The sequence below is a fragment of the Ammospiza caudacuta genome, chromosome 3 (genome assembly GCF_027887145.1).
Source record: "Ammospiza caudacuta isolate bAmmCau1 chromosome 3, bAmmCau1.pri, whole genome shotgun sequence".
Classification (NCBI taxonomy): domain Eukaryota; kingdom Metazoa; phylum Chordata; class Aves; order Passeriformes; family Passerellidae; genus Ammospiza; species Ammospiza caudacuta.
This window is the reverse complement of record NC_080595.1, coordinates 94489504-94510722: the sequence shown is the minus strand read 5'-3', so window position 1 is coordinate 94510722 and position 21219 is coordinate 94489504. Positions and strand designations below refer to the sequence as shown.

The 21219-nt window shown below is 40.0% G+C and overlaps 1 protein-coding gene across 1 annotated transcript; it reads left to right on the top strand.

Moving 5' to 3' along the window:
* Positions 1 to 5113: 5113 nt before the first annotated feature.
* MRAP2 (melanocortin 2 receptor accessory protein 2) lies at positions 5114 to 15392 on the top strand. The gene is made up of 3 exons (XM_058802514.1): positions 5114 to 5279; positions 10510 to 10609; positions 14824 to 15392. Exons 1-3 carry the CDS (start codon positions 5153 to 5155, stop codon positions 15173 to 15175), a joined length of 579 nt encoding a protein of 192 aa, XP_058658497.1. The 5' UTR covers positions 5114 to 5152; the 3' UTR covers positions 15176 to 15392.
* Positions 15393 to 21219: the final 5827 nt, after the last annotated feature.

Sequence of the window (21219 nt, the reverse complement as noted above, 5' to 3'; positions counted from 1 at the left end):
CTTTATTAAATTTCACTTTGAATTCATAATGTCATCCCTTTTTAACTAGGTACAAACAGCAGCTATACAGTTAGCAAGCAAATTGTATATAATGGTGTGGAGTTTGTGTGGGGTGCATAAGAGAAGTTTGTTGTTGGAGTTTACGTTGCACAGTTATAGGATAATAAAATGCATTTTATATGATGTGTAATGTGGTCGTGTGAGGCACAGATGTCTGTAACTGTAACCCCTCTTCCTTAGTTCACAGTTTAAGCAGTGATTAAACCAGCTTTTTTCCTTTCCATCGTTATAAACTCCTTTTGTGGTGAATCCAACATTATTCTTGTTAATTCAGTGCAGCAGCTCAGACCTTGCTGTTTGGGAACATCAGTAACAAACATAACCACTGTTAACATTGTACTTTCTTTTTTCTCCAAGAAAAGACTTAGGTATCAGAGTTGGCATTCATGATTGATTTTTAATTGTAAAGTCAGTTTTCAGGTATCTTTCTTCTTTTTTTTTTCCCTATATTTAACTCATTTTTATTGCTTGCTTTCTTCTCTTTTATTGCAGGTGGAATTGGGTATTCCCCTGAAAAGATCACAAATTTGAACTCAAACCCTGCCCACCTAGGGTACTGAGAGTTAGCAAGAAACAAGGACCCTTAGGTGAGTGTTTCCTGCAGACTTTCCTGTCTGTGCTTGGGAGCAGCACAGCTTGTTCAAAGCCACGTGGCAGGGCTCTAGAAAGATGGAGTCTGTATTGCTTTTCAGCTGATGCAGTGCAGCAGTGTACATAAGTTTGTGGTTGGTTTTCTTTGTTTTTTTCTGTGACTTCACCTCCTGGTCTTTGGGATGGAGTAAAAAGGAATGTGGGGGTGGCTGACTCCCTTTTCCCTCATGCACAATGTTGGTGCTGGTATGAGAACACAAAGATATGGGAACAGCCTGAATTGTTAATTTCTCATAGCCTACAACTTCTGGGTTAACTGTACTGCCCAGCTGATGCACCAGGGTGTAGTGCTAAGCTTTCTCAGCCTGGGACTTCCCACAGTTTGAAATGTTCCTTCTTTTTTCCCCTGTGTGGGCCTTGGGATCTTCAGAGATTGCAAGCAGGCAATGGTTTGTTCATTTTTTCTTTTGAAAACCACTGAGTGCTTAGAATCTGTGGCACTAAGCAGAGCAGAAGTATGTGGAAAATAGATGTAGTTTGTGACTGAAAATTCACCAAGCTCTGTTTGTCTACCATACTGGTAGTTTTTCTTGCTCCAGAAGCAAACAGTACATTAACAATCCACATGTTGTATTGAAGTGAAGGGGAGACGACCATCCTTTAATGCATCGAACTCCGATTTATTGATCGATCGGTCACTTTAAATAACAGTGCTAATTAACTTCATGCATATTACAAAATCCAAGCTCATGATAGGCTAACAGAGAAAACTCTAACCACTCCTTTTGTTTTACAATACTTATGATTGTTTATTAAAAACAGAACCAGTGTTCCCACTGTGATATGAAAGGTTCCCAAAACTTCCATATCTGCTCCCAGGGTGCCATCTTTTCCCAGAGAGGGTGTTTTGCTTGTTATGGGAAGACTGTCTGAGAACCTTATTGTTTATAAAGTGATGCATGAGAGAGCCTAATTGTTTATAGAAATCAGCCTGGGAACTGCTTTTGGAACTGCTTTGCAACTACCTTTTACTTTTCTCTCCACTGTATGCCTTCATGGCCTTTTTCTTTAAGCCATGCTTGAACTAAACTCTCCACAATGTTGTTTTGTTTTTGTGCATGCAGGTCAGCTTTGGAGGGAGTTGCTGCAGGTTACAAGGACAGTTTCAGACTTACACAAAACCAGATATACCTTTGTGGTCTCAGTGCTGGAAGCCATGAAGTTGTGTTGCAGATGTGGTGTGTGTTCAGTTTTGCTTTCATTTTGAAAGGTGAGTGGCTGAGAGCCTCATGCAATGTATCAGTGATGTTCAGATTGGAGAAAATAGTCCAGCAGCATGGAGTTTGATATCCTGCTGCTGCTGTTCAAGGGCATGGGATTTATGCAAACACAGACAGCCAGACTAGCTCGCCCAGGTGCCACTGGCAGCTGTCAGGCCAGCTGAGACCTTACAGACTTTCATACAGATTATAAACAAGTTCTCATGAAGGCATAATTCAGATCCAAGAGTTGCAGTTGGGTCTCCATGGGGAACATCTGGTTACATTTATCTGCAGAGAGCAACCCAATGCTTCAGAAGAAAGCCCTGAGCACTTGCCCTTTTTAGGATGCAGTCCTGCCTAAATTTCTGCTTGGCAGCACTGAACACAAGTCCTGCCTTGAGGTTTCTCAAATAATCAAAGTGAAGCTTTTTATTCCTGACTTGCTCCTGAAAGAAGAGAGCTGGAGTGAGGAAAGCCTGGCTGCATCCATACACATCAAAATCAATGGAGGGGCTTTCATGTTTGCCTCAAAAGGCTCCTGTACCTTCCAGAAAAACCCTCAGCCAAGTCAGTTAGAGGAGGTCCCTGTGAGGCTCCAGAGCTGTGGGATGAATCATGGCTCTCTGTGTCTCACAGAAGAGTGTCTGAGAGCATCTCCTGGAGGAATTCCTTCTTAAAGGCTCTTACCTCTTACCTGAATGCCTGCATGACCTGCTGCAGCCAGGCAGATGCCCCTGAGAGGCTGCAACCCTGCCAGCTCAGCCTGCCTTGCTCTTCCCAGGAGATGCAAGGTCTAAATAGCCACCTCTTCCACTGTGCTGGTCCTTGTACCACCATGCTAGACTGGCGTTTCAAGTAGAATAAAAGCTTTTCACATGTTTGGGGCTGAGTTTTTGGAGCTATTCAGACAGACAAATCTTACAAGTGAGCTGAAAGTTGGTTTGGAGCAGTGCTCATGCTTAGCCCCGCTGGTTGATTTAGAAGCATATTTATGTGTCCTTGAAAGCACAGATTAGCCAGAGAGGTGGTGAATCAGCTTTTGTTAGCACCTCTCCCTCTGACAGTGGCTTGTCTACAGTGAAAGCAAGTCTCCACATGCATGCAGTCAGTGGTGAAAGGCTGGAGCTTCTAATCCTAACCTAATGCTATTAGGACACAGATTCTTTGTGTCCTGGAAGTGGCTATCCTCTCCATAAATCATAAATGGACACTAGTTACCAGAGTGGGAGAGAGCTCTGTGTGTGGCCCAGTCTGCTTTGAGGTGGGAAGAAACACTTAAGGTGGAAGAAACAACATTTTTCAGATTGTTCCCATACTCTATTCTGAAGTTTTCTACAAGTGGATTTCAGCTCTTTTTGCAATACTAAAAGGAGGGAGGAGACAATGGCCATTCTTGATGCCATGTGAGGAATATTGAAATGAAATGCTTCATTGGAAAGTTATAAAAAAGAAAAACAGCCTTTAAACAAGACTAATGTTGTCAAGAGACACGTCATCAACAAAACTTTGAGGAGAAGGGGGAAAAAGATGGTGGGAACCCTGTGTGGCTCCATGTTTTGTCCCAAAACAAAACACAGGGTCTTGTAACAAACAGAGCAGAGATGGGAGCAAACCAGGACAGGGATCCTAGGGTCTTCTCTGTGCCACCTCCTTCTCCCAGAGGCAGCAGTTGCTTTAGTTGATTAAAATAAGAAAGCTTCTGTCTAAAGCTTAATCAGGCATTCTCTCTTTAATTTGAAGAAATGGAAAAACCTAGGGAGAACTTTACTGTTACAACACAGGCACTTTTAGTTAGACTTACCTCTTCCTCTCTGTCCATTTTGAAAGGGTTGGAAGTACAAGATGGGAAGCATCCTCAGCCATGAACTGCACTCTCAGTGATATCCATGGTTTTTTTCCTTCTCCTCTGTGCTTCAGGCTATTTGATAATGCTGGAGGCTTTCTAAATGGCTAAGGGGAGGGTGAGGATAATGTGGTGAAGCTTCTTATCCTGATCCGAGAATGGGGTTGGTCACTTCTCTCCCCAGCCCACCCCTTCACCTTTCCTGCTGTCAGGTTGCTCATTCTGAAAACTCAATTGGTTTGGGTTGAAAAATAGATCCATTTATTGTTTTAAAAGATTTATAACTTGCCAGTCAAGTTTTTTGGCATGTGTTTAAAGTTCTGAACATTGTATTTAAGTGTGAAGTTTACTTTTTCAGGCATGCTACTTATTTAAAATTGCTTTGAGGCATTACTGCCAGCATTTGGTCATGGTAAAACAGCTGCAGAAAGAACTATTTTGCAAATTTGAAATGCTGTTCATATTACCTGAGTGAAAGTGTTTCTTATTTTGTGCCTGATTTTTTGTTCTTTATGATGGCTCTCCTAGCACATGAAGCATTAGTCAATCCTGCTGGGTTTTAATTGAATCCAGAATTACCCAAATCTCAGCTTGCTCTCACAAAAAGTATTTTGAAATATGTTTCAATTTGGGTTTCCTGACTCCAGCTACTGCAGCACGTTTTGTGCAGAGATGTGCTTTCTTTTGGTGTGCATAAAACTGTCTCATATTATGAAAAAAATTACTCTGCAAAATGCAAGACTCCAGTAGAGAATGGTGGTAATGACAGAGATATCTATCAAGAAAATTTCATCATGCTCAGTGTTGCTTTGCAGTTTTTTGCTAGTCTGTGAGGGAAATCACTCCTGTTTTCTTTACCTTCTGTAGTGTCATATTAAGCCCGTTTATCAGCATAGAGAAATTTAGGTTGGAAGGGACCCCTGGTGGTCATCTGGTCCAACCTCCTACTCAAAGCATGTTTGACTAGATCAGGTAAGCTTTTCCTTTTATCTAATATGAATTTCTTGTTGCCCAATTTTTGTCTATTCCTTCTTGTCCTCTTACTGTGCACCTCTGAGAGGAGCCTGGCAGTGGCATCTCTGCACCCTCTGAGTGCAGACAGCACTGAGGTTTCCCTGCAGCTGTCCCTTCTCCAGGCTGAACAAACCCTTAGGTTCTTTTACCTCCCTAAACATCTTGGTTGCCTTTCTCTGGGCCCCACAGTCTGTGTCTGCAGTTAGGGGAAGGAATGGGAGGGGATGGGGCAGCCTTGTCTGAAGAGGCAGCGGCTGCTCTTGGGAGCAGGGGTGGGGAAGTGATCCAATAGATGAGAAAGAGCAAAAACCCAAAAGCTGTGCTAGGTGTATCTCCATTAACACATTTCATCTCCACAGGTCTGTATTTGCTGAGGTGCAGGATGTCTGCCCTGAGGCTGATCTCTAACAGGACCTCCCAGCAGGCCTTGTCCAACTCTGATTACACCTGGGACTACGAGTACTATGAGTATGGACCTGTGTCATTTGAAGGCCTCAAGGCTCATAAGTGTAAGTTCAGTGGAGACACAGTTCATGCAGCTCAGCTTCCTGTGTTCCTGTTCTTCACTTGTGACTGCATATTGTACAAAAACATTCCTCTCCTAATTCCTAGGAGTCTCTGCAATTAGCAGTATCCCTCTATTAGATCATCATTGTTGTTTATTATTCTGTATCCTTTTGTTGACTTGTACATGAGAGAACCATGGATTTGTTGGCTGTGGTAGGAATTTGTCAATACTGAGGAATATCTCACTGTCAGGGAAAGTTAACAACAACAAATACAGATACACTGCTGCTTCTGGTGGCTACTTGTTAGATCAGTGTTGCTTTGTTTTGGTTCTATTTGTTTGTATTAATGGTAACATTTGATTCTGTTAATGGTAAAAAGGCAGTGGTGGGGAGCCTTACCTGCATTAGCTGTGTTTGGTTTTCCTGATAGAAAATAAATTTTTGGTTTTTAAAATGTTGAAAATAAGAGAAGAATTTTCTCCTTATGAACAAACTTGCCATTGGTACTTTCTTCATAGGAGGAGTGTGCTAAATTCACTTCTGTTAATACTGGAGTTGTTTTAGAGAAAAAGCAAAAAATGGAAAATGGGTACCAGAAAGATGAAAACTGTGGATTGGAACTTGGAGAAGGTGTAACTAGGACAGGCTAATACAGCTGGACTAACATTTTTCTAAAAAGTAGACAATGGATTTGATGATCTTTCCTTTTAGAGGAGATGATTGTGAAGGACAAACAGTAAAAAGGGGGGGGGAAAGTAACAGAAACCGACTTAATTACCTGATGTGTCTTGCAAGCACTTTGCAGAAGAGAAAAAACCCATCCTGTTTCTTTGTTTCTGAGGTAGATACACTGTGGAACGGTTTGATTCCCAGACTTTAAAGTTCTGGGGAAGGGTTCCCATCCAGTGCTGGAGCACTGGTCCCGGATGAATTTCGTACTTTGTCTCATTTGTCCCAATGAGCATTCAGCCTGGGAAAAAGTAGTGCCTGCACTGGCAAACAGCAGCCCAGAAAGGCAAATCTCCCTTTCCTCTACACAGTCAGAAGGTTTTGGGGAGGCTCTGCAAGGGATAGAAGAAATTTGTTGAAATTACTAACATGTTTGAAAAAACAATAGAGTAGAATTTACTTTTTATTTTTTCCCCTCAAAAAAGTCTGCTGATTACTGCCTGTATTTTTACAAGTGATAGGTAATTGAAAAACGTGGGCTAGCTTTCATCATGTTTTTAATTTATCTTCCATTCTTACACTTAATCAGAGGTTAGACCTGATTGCAAAGATTACTGGTTGCAAAGATCAGCTGGAATGTTATGTAGACTTCTTCTTTTCATCTCAGCTTCTCAAACAGCATGATGGGACAAAAAGGTATAAATGACATCTGCCTCTGGATTGCAGAAGGCACAGCTGCAAGTCAGGTCTTGGATTGCCACCAAAGTTATTGCCATGCTGAGCGTGGCAGCTGAGCTTCCCTGTCTGCTGTTCATAGAGCAGAAGGTCCTGAACAGGTCCTAGAGAATGGGACAGATGTAAAAACTGCTTTTCAGGTGGACTTGATGAAAGATGTCATTAGTAGTACTTGAATCAGTGATCTAGGCAGTCCCTCTAGCTAGGGTGGATTTTCTTTAGTTTTTGTTTGTTTCTTTGTTTGCTTTAACTGATAGGTTGGAGTTGCCTCTGTTTCCTTCACGGTTGTTGCATGCATTCTCCAGAGGGCAGAGTTTAATCTGCTAAAGGAATAGTCTGTGCTGTGTATGGGATGATACTTCATGACGTGGTGTGTTCTTGTTCCTGCTATTGCCAGCTGAGCTGGGATTGTTGTGAAATGTGGAGGCAATGTGACCAGACGTGAACTTCTCTGAAATCCTAAACTGGGGAGAAGGACAGGAGATTAAACAAGGGTTGTATGAGGAGGGAGACCTTGAAAACTAACAAAGAAAAGGTGTCAATGAATGCTTGTAACTTGTTGGAAAGCTCAACAGGGAATGGACTCCAGCATAGGTGATTTGATTTTAATATAAAGAAATTCAGAAGCCTGTTTTCTGAAAGCAGAGAAAAATGTATTCAAAGTGACCTGTGAGAAAAAGGATTGACCAAATAATCTACCAGACCAAAAAAAAAAATGCCACAGTGATGTTTCAAATATATGACTGCAAAAGGAAAAAAAAAAAAGGCAAAAAGTATGTTCTGCTGGAAAAGAAGTGAAGGCATGTAGTGGGATAGAATATAAGAAAATAAAGATAGTGTAGAAAGTAATCTTACCCCTAAGGAGTTGCAGCTGGGCCAATTATCAAAGATTAGGAACAGGCCTGACTGTACCAGGCCAGAGCTGTAACCAATGGGAAGAAGATGCTATAAAAGAGTGGGGTGGCTGGGTATTGTAGTCAGTTGGTGGCTTTGTGAAGAATAGAGAGTCAGTGCTCTGAAGATGCCCACGAGAAACACCAAGAAGGTATGAAACTTTTGTGATAAGGAGACAATGGTATGGAAGCCCTGTGATAAGATGAGAACAAAGGCAGGAACTAGAAATCAAAAAATCTGGAAAAGTAGGGACCAAATATCTTATACATAGAAGCTTTAGAAAGTAAATAGACAAAGATAGTGAGGAGATACTTGTGACTGGCAGAGATAAGAACAAAATGACATTTTGTGCCTTTGAAAATGAGGAAACCTCAGCATGTTAGTTATGCTAGTGAGAGGAAAAATAGGTAGCAGTGATCAGAGGATTGGAACTGCTGCCAGGATGTTATGAATCTGTGTAATGAAGAAAAGAAAGGTCAAAACTGCAACTTGATAATGTAAAAGTATCGTATGAATATCTGCCTGTAACTTTGGGCAGCATAAATGTCCTTCATACCATATTTTTTGAACAAAAGTTAGGTTATGTCCTGTTAATTTTGAATAAGTGTTTAGAATTTAGTAGGTTTGAATAATTTCCACTGAAGTGAGTGAGACCTAAATCAAATATTGAAGAGAACTCAGGATACCTGCTTGAATTTTAAATTAATTCAAACAATGTAATTTATGCAGCAGAGAGTTGGAAGTGTGTCAGGGGGCACAATAAAGCAAGGAAGGTGTAGCATTAGGCTCAGTAAACTTAAGAATTCTGTTGGGAGCAGGGGCACCAAACCAACCAAAAAACAGACTTGTTATTCAGCACACAATAGCAGCTGTGATTTTTGTGGGGAGCAGTAGTTTACTGGAGCCTTGACTTTCTTTTTTTTCTTTCTTCCTTTTAGTTAAGTTTTTCAGCTTGATTGAAATAATCTATGTGCATATTTTTTTAGTCATCTTGATTGCATTTTACATTCTGGTTGTTAATGCAGCTGCATACCATCCAAGCATATCTGACTAACTGGAAGGTACTAGTAGCTATAAATGCTTAAATGGTATTTTTTAAAGGCAGTACTTATTTTTAGATTAAATCTTCAGGTACTACCAAGTCTAGTAGGATCAGCTATTTTGTATTAGGAAGGTAAGGTACATCTTTAACCAGTGAATACAGGCTGTGCTTACAGAATGATTCTGAAAGTAATTTAGTGCGCATAATAGATGGAATTGCAAAAAAAAGCTCATGGCAGAATGCTTTAAGCAGAAAGGGGTATTAAAATCTCCTCACCTCCATCACAGAGATCTATACTCAAGCCACATTCCAGTTATTTTACACAAGGTATTGAGAGGGGAAGATATGGCATAGGAGAGATGGAATGAATATTGCAGTGGGAGACTTGAAACTTAACCTCCTTAGCTACCTAAGAAAGGGATTAAGGAGAGACTTCATTGTGATAGAGTATTTTCTCAGGGAGAAAATCTCAAGTTGCAGCAGGCATTTTGACTTTGCAGAAAAAAGAGAGAATGGTTTGAGTTGATTTCCGGTTTCCACATCTGCCTTTTAGCATGGGAGATATTCCACAGTGGGAGCATGATTAACAGCTGGGGCCAAGCACCAGGTAGGATAGCTGATTCCTTGTTTTTTCAGTGCCTTTAATTAGTCCTGTAGGAAATTCAGCAGTTCAGTGCTGTGCCTGCTGCACTGGGTCAGACATTACAGCCAGTGAGCTCTCTGAGGCTTGGTAGTGGCTGTGTCATGAGAGGTAAGGGTAGGAAGGATTCCTGACCAAGCCTTCCCTCCTGAATGTTTGTATGTTACTGTTTTTTGTCTTCTACAGTGGAAGTGTTGAATACTTGTATAGGTAAAGAATAACTAACTGAAATGACAGGTGAAAAACACCAGAGTGCTGATGGGTCCTGGGCCAGGTAATACTGAATGCTGGTGCTCTGTAACTTTGGTCCATGCTAATCAGTTGATTGTGTCTGGAAATATTTTTGTTCCACTTGAACCTCTCTAAATCAAATTCCTGGAAACTCTGAACAGCTTGGAGCAGCTGTGGACCCACCTTGAAGTTGTAAGTGGACATAGATTTGTTCTTAGTAGTGCTGGCAAATTGCCTACATCCATTTGCTGTAAATGAGAAGAGTAGTTGGAGTTTAAGCACACAGGTAAAAGGCCATGCTCTTCCCAATGGCTGCTGTATTTGCCTACTGCGCTGGTTTTCCTATTGCTTAACTGCTGGTTTGACTTTTTTGTCTAAATCTGTTGTGCTCCTTTGACACTGTGTTGCACTTTCCTGTACTTAAGTTGGAAACCCAAATTGAAAATTATTCAAAAACATCTGGTATCTGTTGGTTATTGATATTTATTGAAGTAGGAAAGGGTTTTATCTGTGGTTCTGTTTCTTGCAGAACCCTCTGTCTTGCCACTTAAAGGTCTTTTTAAACATATTTTGTCAAAGAATTATATTTAAATCCAGAAACTTAATGGTCTGGGGCAGAAATAACTTAAAATAGCAGGAGTTCAGTTCTACAGAGACAGAGGATTTTGAGGAAAATCAAATAATCCTCCCTTCCTAGTTCTAGCACTGAAGTTCCAAAGCTTGGAAATGGGCCTGGCATCACAGAGGGAGCTCCTCTTATTTTACTTACCAAGAGAATTGTCTTCCCTCTGTTATCTACTGTCTGGTTTGCATAGATATCAGTAAGATTTGGTCTTGAAATGAGATTTGCAGTGGCAGCTTTCTGTTTAAAAATAGATAAAAATAAATTTGATTTTCCCTTTGTCACCCAGAAATAAGCTGCAAATTGTTTTGGGTTTGCACTCATGCTGCCTGTAGAAGGCAGCTTTTTGCAAGTGCAAGTAAAATATTGATCATTTTGTTTCTTTTTCTTTCACCAGATTCCATTGTGATTGGATTTTGGGTTGGTCTTGCAGTTTTTGTCATCTTCATGTTTTTTGTCCTGACCCTGCTGACGAAGACAGGAGCACCACATCAAGAGTGAGTCTGGAAATGGGAATAACAAATCCAGGCTGCTGAGTGGCACACCTGGGCTCTTGCAGCCCCCAGACCAGCAGTGACAGTGCTGGCACTCTACCATCTTGTTACAGTCTGTTCTTATCAAACAGTGCAGCCTGTCTTCATTTCAAGAAATTTTACCATTTTCATTGTGAAAGGATGTTTTGGGTGGGCTGCCAAACAGGTGCCTTTAGTGGGATGGTTCTAAGTAGGCTCAAGTTTTCATGGAGTGATACTGTGAATATCAACAGAGTAGGAACAGATAAAATGCAGTGCAGATGTTGAATTTGGTTGGTTTCCAAATGTTTGTTTGTTCAAGTCCCAGGATAGATTTGGGTAGTGTTTGCAAAATCTTCCCTTAACCCCTGAGACCGAGTGTCAGTTTCTGCTGAGAATTTGCAATAGATGCTGAAGTAGAGACCAGCTCAACATTTCTTTCTTTCAGGTTTTTATTCTTTCTGGCTGATAAGTATGTGCAGACCATGCCTTGCCTCAGTGGTTTATCTGCATTTGCAGAGGATGCAGGCTGTCAGTGTCCCTTCCTCTGACAAAGTGTGAACCCACATCTCCTCTCAGGCTTGTGTGCCATAAAGTGGAAATAAAAAGCCTCTCTGGAGTGTGAGATTGCTTGCAGGCAGGTAGCAATGATGAGAAGATGATTGTAAAAGGCAATTGCTGGTGCTTATCACTTCCTAAAGCAGCCTGTCTCTGCCTCCTGGAGCCCCTTTGCTATTTAATCACATGTAAACTGGCTCTGGAACTCTGTGTAATAGCACATCTCCAGGGACAGGCCCATGTTAGGGATGGCTGATGTACATCCTCAGCCTCTTCTGTGCTCCTGAAGTTTTGCTCCTGTGAGGAAAAAAATAGAGTCAGAAGAATCCAGTTTACCAGAACTGATGTGCTGGTATTTTTGCTTCCCCTACAGAGTGTTATGAAGTAGCCAGACATTGGTCCCAAACAGATTTAAAATCCCTGTAATTGTTGGTGTGCTGCCTCCTTTTCACAAAGATCTTACTTGTTAGCTGAGCATGAGTCTGGATCCCATGTGGACAATCTGAAAGGGGAAAACATGATGAAGTCAAAAATACAGTGATAGAGACTTTAGAGAGCATTTAATATGGATATTTGCCAAAAATTTTACACTTGTAAAAATTTACTTTCAGGTAACAGAGGCCTGCTTGATATCTCCCACTTTTTTCTGCTTTTTTCATCAATTTTCTCAGAACACTGTCCTTAAGAGTTTGTGAAATGTCCACATTTGATCATCTTCTACATCCAGATAATGTAATCAGGATTCAGACTTGCCTTTCTTGAGACTTCCAGAAGTCCCTTCTACACCTTATTATAATTTTTCTTCAGTTGCTGGAGTGAGACCAATTATTCCTTTTAATATTTGTTATGGATCTGTTTGCAGCTTTGGGAGCTGTGTGCCTGAGTGCTTGCCCACTTGCCATGCATGCTGAGCTGGCACCTTTAACAAATTTGAGCAGTTTTTTGACATTTGGTAATGAAATTCTCATGGTACTGAACATGGATCCTCTGGGAATATGCTAAGGGCAGGGAATACAGTTGGGTTCTCTTATTCTTGATACATGTGTGTAAAAACTGGAGAACAGCTACCTGTAAACCACTTGCTTTAGTTTGCCTGCACCTTCTATTTCCATGCCTGACTGGATTCTTCATGGCTTGGTGTTTCATTGGTGGGCTGCCTTGAGCCCTCCTAGGAAATAGAAAATAGATGTTAACAGGATTCCCAGGTCTCTGACTTCAGGAAGGCTATTTGGCTGCTCTTTGAAGTACCATTAATGTGAGAGATTAGGTGTGTCTGGGCTCAGATGGATGGATCCAAAGTAGAATACTCTGATTTTTTTTTTTCCTAGTAGTAGGCTTTTCTTAGCTCAATATAAGGGGCCATGATAGGATGTACTTTTGAAAATTATACAAGATGTTCAGAATTAGGTACATTCTCAGACCAGAATGGACAGGGTATGGATGGGGACTGGCAGAAATTTAAAGAAGTTATGGAAATTAAGTCTGTTGCATTTATCTTTTGTTTCTTTGCATGCATGAGTATGTGTGGAACATTAGCTTGTTGCAACTGAAAAAAAAAAAATTGGCAATATCTGAATTTCCAAAAAATATTTTTATTCATCAGTAGGAGAGGAAAGCATGCCACGTTTGTTTCTGCATTTGAACACATCCTTAAGAGCACATTTGTGCAACAAATGCAAGAGATCATGCAACTGATTTGTAGAAAATAATGGCTGGTGTAATCTCAAAGCAGTAAATGTTAGATAACATTTTTTTTTAAGAAATGAGTTGATCTTGGTTAAATAAAGCTGGGATTTTTGAGGCTGCTTTTCTTGAGTGGGCTGAAAAAGATACCTGCTGAGGAATTATTGCAGATTGTAATGAGCAAGACTATGCTAGTTTCTAGTCTAGTTAAAAAAAAATGTAATAAAATTGCACTCAATTTCAAAGATGGTGTTTGTGAATTTCAAAATCCAAAACCATCGCTGTATATTAGATCATGTCTTCCCTGCTCATGAACACAGGTTTATACTTCATTATATAGCCTTGATATTCTGGGGCATTGTAAAATTTATTTTACATCTTCCATTAAAGTTAGGTTGCCATTGCCAGTCTTGTGTGCCCTTCTGCATGGTCAGCCTTTGCTCCCTCACACTTCACTGGATTATGAAGCACCTTCCACACCTATGAAGTAATTCTGCTCCTGCAGTGGATGCATTCTAAACTTTCTTCTGCAGTCACTTCTTCCTGGGCTTACAGTGCTTCTCCTTCTTTCTGTCCTTATTTGCCACTTCTGTTGCCTGTGCTACAACACAGGCAATTTGCCAAATTATATATGAAACTTAGAGTGGTGCTTTTTACTGCATTGTAAATACATAAATGTCAGTTGTCAGCTCAGAATTATTCCAGGCTGTTTGGCCCCTGCTGTGTATACAGCAGATTATTACTTGGTTACTGGTCAGTCTTACATCAATTGAACATTATTCTTCTACCTGGTTCACTTTGAAATGCAGAGTGAGCCAATACAGTTTTGACAAACGAGAGAACTGCTTTGATTTCTAGGCTAGTGGAAGTGATTTTGTGAGGACAGAATTCCCCCATCATGTAATGGAAGTAAATTAGCTTTTGAGAGGCAGGGATCTTTAACTGTGCCTGAAAGACTAATGCTAGGTATCCTGTGAAAATTTGAGTGGGTGGATTTCTGAAGGTGTCATCTGAGGCACTTACCTCCCTCTGCGGGCTTGAGGAGATGAAATTTCACTGAAAAACTCTTCAGTGCTGGGTGGACCTTTAGGTATCCAATTATCTGACTCCAGTATCATTTGCTACATCTCCAGATGTAAACAGTATGACTTATTAGTTCTTAAAAAAATTCATATTCTGAGAACATGTTTCATTGCTCATTCTCTGAATATCTCTACTAAATGCAAATAACTTGCATTTTGTGATTATAGCATGTAAATTCAGCCTGACAAAGAATGAATCTGTAGAACTGCTGTCTTGCTTGAGCTCTTCTCACCCCCAACTGCAAATGGCTCCTGCATGAGTCCATGCAGATTGGTGCTGGTTTGAGCTAAGGTTTATAAAGAAAACTGCCAAAAAACATGTTAAACTATCCTTCCTGGCTGCTGGGATTGTTAAGACTGCCAGTGTCTAAAGCAGTCTTTAGTTCCAGCTCTCCTAATTTGGAAATCTGAATGTCATTGATTGATGTCAGTGGAAAAGAGGGTTTGATGTCTGGACAAGCAAGCACTCAGTGCCCTCAGCGAGAGCAGAGCTGCCTGTGCCTCAGAAACATTTTGTCTATCAAGGACTTTCTCAAACTGTTCTTATGAGCCATTTAAAACAACTGTTACTACTTGAAATCAAGAGTGTTTATAAACTCATTCGGTGAGGTGATTATTACAGTCTGTTGATTACTGGAAGTGCCATTTAAGAGTGCTGGCATTAACTTATTCCCATGGAAAATTGTCATGACAAATGAAGACTTAACATTGCTTCAGCTGAAAATAGTAAGTAGTGCTGGCTTTCAAAGTCTGTGGTAGCTAAACTGTAGGGTTTCCTTTTCTCCTGATCATAATGGTTCCTGAAACCAAGCTACTTGATAAGAATTCAAATAGTTTTACTTTTGTGTTTACTGCATTTTTCTTTTTCCTCTATAGCAATGCAGAGCTTTCTGAAAAAAGATTTCACATGAAGAGCTTTGTGGCAGAATTTGGAAGACCTCTGGAGTCTGAGAGGGTCTTTTCTCACCAAATGGCTGAAGAATCCCAGTCACTTTTCCATTTCTGCATTAATGAAGTGGACCATATGAACAAAGAAAAAGAGAGCCAGAAAGGTCCAAGTCTGGAGGGTAACACCCACTTCCAGGAGGTTCCCAAGAACAGTGCAATGTTTGAGGAAGACCTACATTGTCTTACAAAATTTAACATTCCTAACTTTGTGAACACTGAGCAGAACTCTTCATTAGGTGAGGATGATCTCCTCATCTCAGAGCCACCAATCATTTTATAAAGCAAACTGGTTATGCAATCTTAACATTGGATTCTTGATTGAAGAATCCTTTACTTTAAGGTAAACACCTCCATTATTGTCCAGTTTGAAGCCTTTCTTGGCCTCCTGCTTCTTTGACAGGAAGCATTTCAGACCTGTGCTTTTTATTGTATGTAAGAGTGGCTGTACTGAGAGCTCACTTTAGACAAGAAGAAAGACACTGAATGCTTTATTCTGATGCCCTCTGTGGTCTAAAACTTCTGCCCAGTATTATTTTTGCCTTTTTTTTTTTTTTTTTTTTTGTTTCTTGCACTGTTCTTCATTTTTTAAACAACTACTCATGACCAGCTTCTGAAGGATAATAATTCACAAGGACTGTGAAGGCTGAGCCTGGCATTGGGAGGTCTGTGAAAATTCATTGGCCAAGAAAAGTGTAAATCTCCAAGGAGACTGAAGAAAGGAATAAACAGCCCCTGGGGATGCTCTGTAGTTTCTGCTGCTCCCAATAAGGATGCCTGAAGCTGAGCACCACAATAAATCCTGCTTTGGGACTAACTTCACTTTCTGATCCCTAACTGCTTTTTGGTGCAGTTTAAACCCAATTTTACAAAGCTTCCAGAGGGAATACCTTGCAAGTGAAATTGTTTGGTTACAGTGTTTACAAAATGCTATCACCACCTGCTGCTGAGTAAAAAAAATTGATGCCTGTAATTATAACTCAGAATGACACCTCAGCAGCTGCCCCTGATGACATAAATTAGTATTCTACACACAAACTGTAATTTGACTCCTTTTTTTTTTTTCCCCTGCTAGTTGCTGATGTGAAATTCTAGTTCAGTAATTACAGGATTCAGTAGCTAAATCATAGGAAATAAGAAAAAACCTATTTTTCTTCTGCCAATAAAGTTATTACATGCAAATGGTGGTGGTATGTTAAGCTGGTGTCATGTGTTGCTAACAGGCTGAACCTCCCCATGCTTTTTGCCTTTATAAAAGGTCATTTCTTTATTCATTGGCCACTGAAGTGCTAGCAGGCTTTGAGCTGAGAGGACCAACTCCAAAAGTACAGCTAAGCTATGCCTGCTTCATCTTCTTTTTATGTTGCAACCCTAGCTGTTCTCCAGTGAAAGATTTGGTAAGGATTTGAATAGGTATAGTTTCAATCTTTATTTTTTTAGAGATGGAATTAAGTTCTGAACCTTTGAGAGTACTTAAAATTGTATTTCAGCTTTCTTCAAATGACTGAATGGTTTTAGAGCAAGCATATAAGATGCAGAGGTACCAGGTTCAAACCCTTTGCTGGATTTCAAGTATGCTCTGCAGGAAGTCCTTAATTGAAATGAAAAAGAATGGATTCTGGACATGCCTAACTGGATTTTCTTGAAATTAACATGCTTCGTATCCAACACATCTGTGTTCCAGATTAGAGACCTGCTGATACATTCTTCAGTCACTAAAATGCTGATTCATTCATCCCTTCTTCACCTTACAAATAGGAAAGAGTGAATGGGTTGAGCATTTAAAGAATACAAATTGTGTAGGAAGAGTACAAGGAAATGTTTTTTGTTTTTATGTCCTGTGCCGTTATTACACACCACTTACAGCACAATTTCCTGTTTTCAAATGTGATTTTTGCAGGACTTGCTGCTGTTTAAAGCAGCAGGATTACACTTAAAACAAAGCAGACACTCTTTAAGACTAGCAGGTTATTGCTGAAAATAGTTCCCAAAGAGTGAAATGAGCCCTGCTCTGAATGAGCACAGCTCCAGTAAAATGTCTCCAGTGCAGAAAAAGCCTTGTTTCACAGGAAGTACATAACTACAACTGTGAAGGCTGTAGGTGTGGACTTTCCTTTTCCTGAATTTGGGAAATCTGTCTCTGAATATGGCATCTACTTCCTGCTGAGGCACCTCAGTAACTATTGGCTGATGGTTAAACTTTGAAGCTCAATGTTGTTCTTGCTAGCATGTTGTGGGACTTGTCCTAAATGGGGTTTTTATAGCTGATTTCTGGATGTGACCTGCCTTCAGTAATGTCTGAACTATTATTTTTGTTTTGTTTTATTTTATTTTTTCCTTTGCTGTGCTTGAAAACAGCAATGCTGCCTGAAGGAAGGGCAAATCTATATGGAATCCATCTCCTTTGCAACAGAGAAATTAACGGTATTTTTAAGCCATTTAAGACCATTTAGGTTGGAAAAAGACCTTTAAGATCATAAAGGTCCAACCATTAACTCAGCACTGCCGAGTCCCCATCAAAATCACCTCACCCTGTGGCACAAGGCTTTTCAAAGCCTCTAGGGATGGTGACTCCACTGCATCCCTGGGCAGTCTGTTCCACTGCTCCACACCCCCTTGGGGGGAAAAATTCTCAAAAGTTTCAGAAGTTCCCAAATAATGCAGATGGGGTTTTAGAAAAAGAAAATGCTGTTATTCCCTGTAGGCTAGACTATGCTTTTCTTCTGCTACCTTAAATCTCAGTGGCTTTTCTTTGGGTACATAACTACTACTTTGGGGAGAAAAAGGAAGCATTCTGTGTATGGATATTGGCAATAATGCCTAGATGAAAGGTACTAGATAAAATGACCCAGAGATGCTGCCAACTTAAGTTACAACACATTTGCATAGTTAATGTCCTTCTGCAGCATGTATTAATCCTGTAGAGCTATTTAAGTGTTTGGTTCCTGCTTCTGTTCTTTCCTGATGACAGACCTACTTTTTTTCATCTTATCTCCCTTCTATATTTAAAGTCCTTCATGCTGCTTTTCTCAGAACAATAACCTGTCAGTCCCCACTGTAGAGCTCCCACGCCACTCCAGAGACACTTTGGCAGCAATATCTGATTCAGATTTTTGCTCTGCCTCAAAGCAGAGCCAAAGGCAAACGCAAAAATGTTCTGCAGTCTTCAGAAGCAGCTATTTTAAGGTTGTCCTTTCTTTTTTTCCCCTTTTAAATAAAAACACATATTTTGCCTCAGGGGAAAGGGCAATATGTAACCTGTTAAAAAATCATCTTTTCTCAGAAAATCAACTCATTGATGCACTAGAAACAGAATAGAAAATGTTCTAATCAGAGTAATCTTCAAAAGGAGTACTTGGAATATAATGGTCTTTGAAAATGAAATTTTTGTGAGGTTTTTTCAGTGCTTGGCCTCAAGCCTCTTCTCAAAACTCAATACAAATGCATCACCTGCAGCAGATTTAACTGCAGAGAGACATAGCTCCTCTAAGCCAGCTATATATATTTGTTTGCCTAAACATGTCTTGTATTCTGGAAGAACTTACTAGGTCAAGTTATTTATCCCAGTTTTCAAAGCTAAATACTTGCAAATGATCTTCTATATAAACAAGTTTTAGTTGTGTATTAAAAAAAAAAGGCAAAACCCCAAAACCTATAATGTAAAATCAGTAAATGCCTGCTCATAGAGAAGAGAAAGAGAATGGTAAAACTGTGATTGTTTCCACTCCAATCCAGAGCCATTCAGTCTCTGAGACTATCAGGTGAAGTAAACAGGGTATATTTGTAATAAAATTAAGTATTTATGCACCTTAGCCCTGAACCTTGAATACTGTAACACTGACATTTTTGGCCAATTTTTAGCCTTGGATATTGACAGGTAGCAAGGACAGCAGAGAAGAACCTTCTACCACACATTCTGCAATGAGAGCAAGAGAGGCCTGTGCTTTCTTATTTCTGGATGAGAGATAGGTGGTTAGCTATATGAAAAGCTACTTTCAATTCAGATTTATCACTGGAGTTCTGTTCAAGAGCCAGGGCAGCACTTGATACATGACCCCTCATTCCCTGCAGAAGTGGATTTGCACAGCAAGTGCTGGTGTATTTGTCCTTTTTCCTTGTACTTTCCAGAACAGGTTAAATATGGGATAGAGGGGCAGACTTGAAAATGTATTATGTGCTATCACATAAAGTCTTCATTCACAATAACCTGTTGAATTTGTTAATGAACAATTCTGACATGTATTTCAGAGAACTTGAAATGGAATACACTGCTGCCTCAGGTGCCATGATGAAATCTGATCTTTTTCTGCACATCATGTTTCCTCTCTTGAAGCAGTGTAGGTCACTGAGTCACCTAGCCAGCTGTTCACATGATTTCTTAAAAACTTCAAACAGGACAATTCAAATTATTGTACTCCAGCTCTTTGCTGTAAACAGATGAAGTCCAGCTAAGCATTAGGCAATGTTTTACAGATACTACATTTAATTCTTTAAATCCATCCATTATGCCTCCTGGAAATGCACGATGAAACAGAATGGCACAAGAAGAGGAAAAATATACATGAGGAGTGTATAATTATGTAACTCCTTAAAAGATCACACTGAAATCCTCAGAGAATCAGTAACAACTTTAGAAGAGAACTTAAAACTTGCACCTTAGTTCTCTACAAGGACACCCTAACTGCAGCCACGGAAGCCCACAGAGTCTGTTTCTGTGCAGAGTGACCACTTCATGGTAAATGCCTAAAAACTGAAGACCATGCTTCAGTGAGTGTACAACTGCATAAATACTTGTAGGAAAATGGTATAAACCATCTCATAGCTTACAGTAATGGTAAATAACACTGTCCCTGCTCAGTAAAACACGCTCAGAGAGAGAATTTAATTCCAGCTATGTAAGAAAACAGCAATTGCTGAGAACTGACTGTAAGAATTGTAAAAAGTGTTTGAACGAACTGCATGAACATTAGGGCAAACCTCTGTTGGTGACTTAAGCACCACACACATGAGAGAGTTTCCAGTAACTAGAAATGCTTCCTCCAGGATTCCTGTCCTAGGAACCCCCATCCAGGACCTGGCCTCTCTGGGAACACAAGGCTTGCAGTAGTTGAAAAAACATCTCTCACTTCAGGTCACACAGTTTAATACAGTATTACACATACAGCAAATTATACAGGAAATAAATTAGTTGAAATGATTCAATTTTTATCCTTTTCCTTTGCAAAACAGACCCAAATCAAGAAAATCAATAATATTTATACATAGCTGATATTTTATATACAAAGCGTTTTTATATTTACACATTTTATGAATGTAGACTAATACTTTGTTAGATGGGGACAAAATAAAAATACTGATAATACCTGAACGTGAAACAATCAAGATTACCATATTAACTGGCAACTGACCATCCTTTTAAAATATCTATATATATGTGTATACAGGCTCATTTTATGTTTGTGTATGTGCCAAAAAAGAAAAAAACCTTGCACTTAAGCACTGTCTGTGTCTATACGGTATGATTTGTTGTACTCTTTTGTTTTTTATGCATGCTATGCCACATGCTTGTATGAGAGAAAAATGCAGGTTTACTTCTGGTCCCTGAAGAATATGCTACATAAACAGACAAGCACAGGCCTGAACTATTTCACATCTGATTTAAATGCTAGGTTCAACCAATACTGCAGGTGCTCAGGGATCTAAGGAGTACAGTCTAGCTTTCATCTTCTCCTTGCCCTAAGTAAGTAGAATTGATTGAGATACAACCTCAATATATGTGCTTGGGAATTCTTAAGGACTTGCAGCCACTGAAACTTCAAACTAATAGTGTACTGATTCATTGGGAAAGCATGCCTTCCAACCACCAAATAGTTATCATCATCTATTTTAAATTTCCTTTATTATTTATTAATTGCTGCTTCTTGCTTTTAGCAGCAGGTTTTTCATATATGTTAAGTGCAATAGCCATGCTCATCATCCCCCCCCGGCTCCTCTCTGGAGCAGTGTAGTTCCTATGTCTTCACAGGTTCCTTGAACTACATTTCCTGGAGTGATGAGTCTTCCTTCCCTCCACTGGGTCCATCTCTTTCGTAAAAGAAGAGACCAAAACTGTAGCACCCTCAGCTACACATTTGTTACACATTTGTGCTGCAGCAGGAATTGCTCCTGTGTGCCAGCTCTACAGCACAGGTGTGTAACTGGCAGGGCCTGAGGAGAGGGAGAAAGCAACAGCCTCCAACATTCAGGGTGTTACCTGCCATGATGCCTGTCAGTTCAGCAGAAAGTTACCTCCCTGTTTGATGTTTTGGTCTGGTTTTTGGTTGGGTG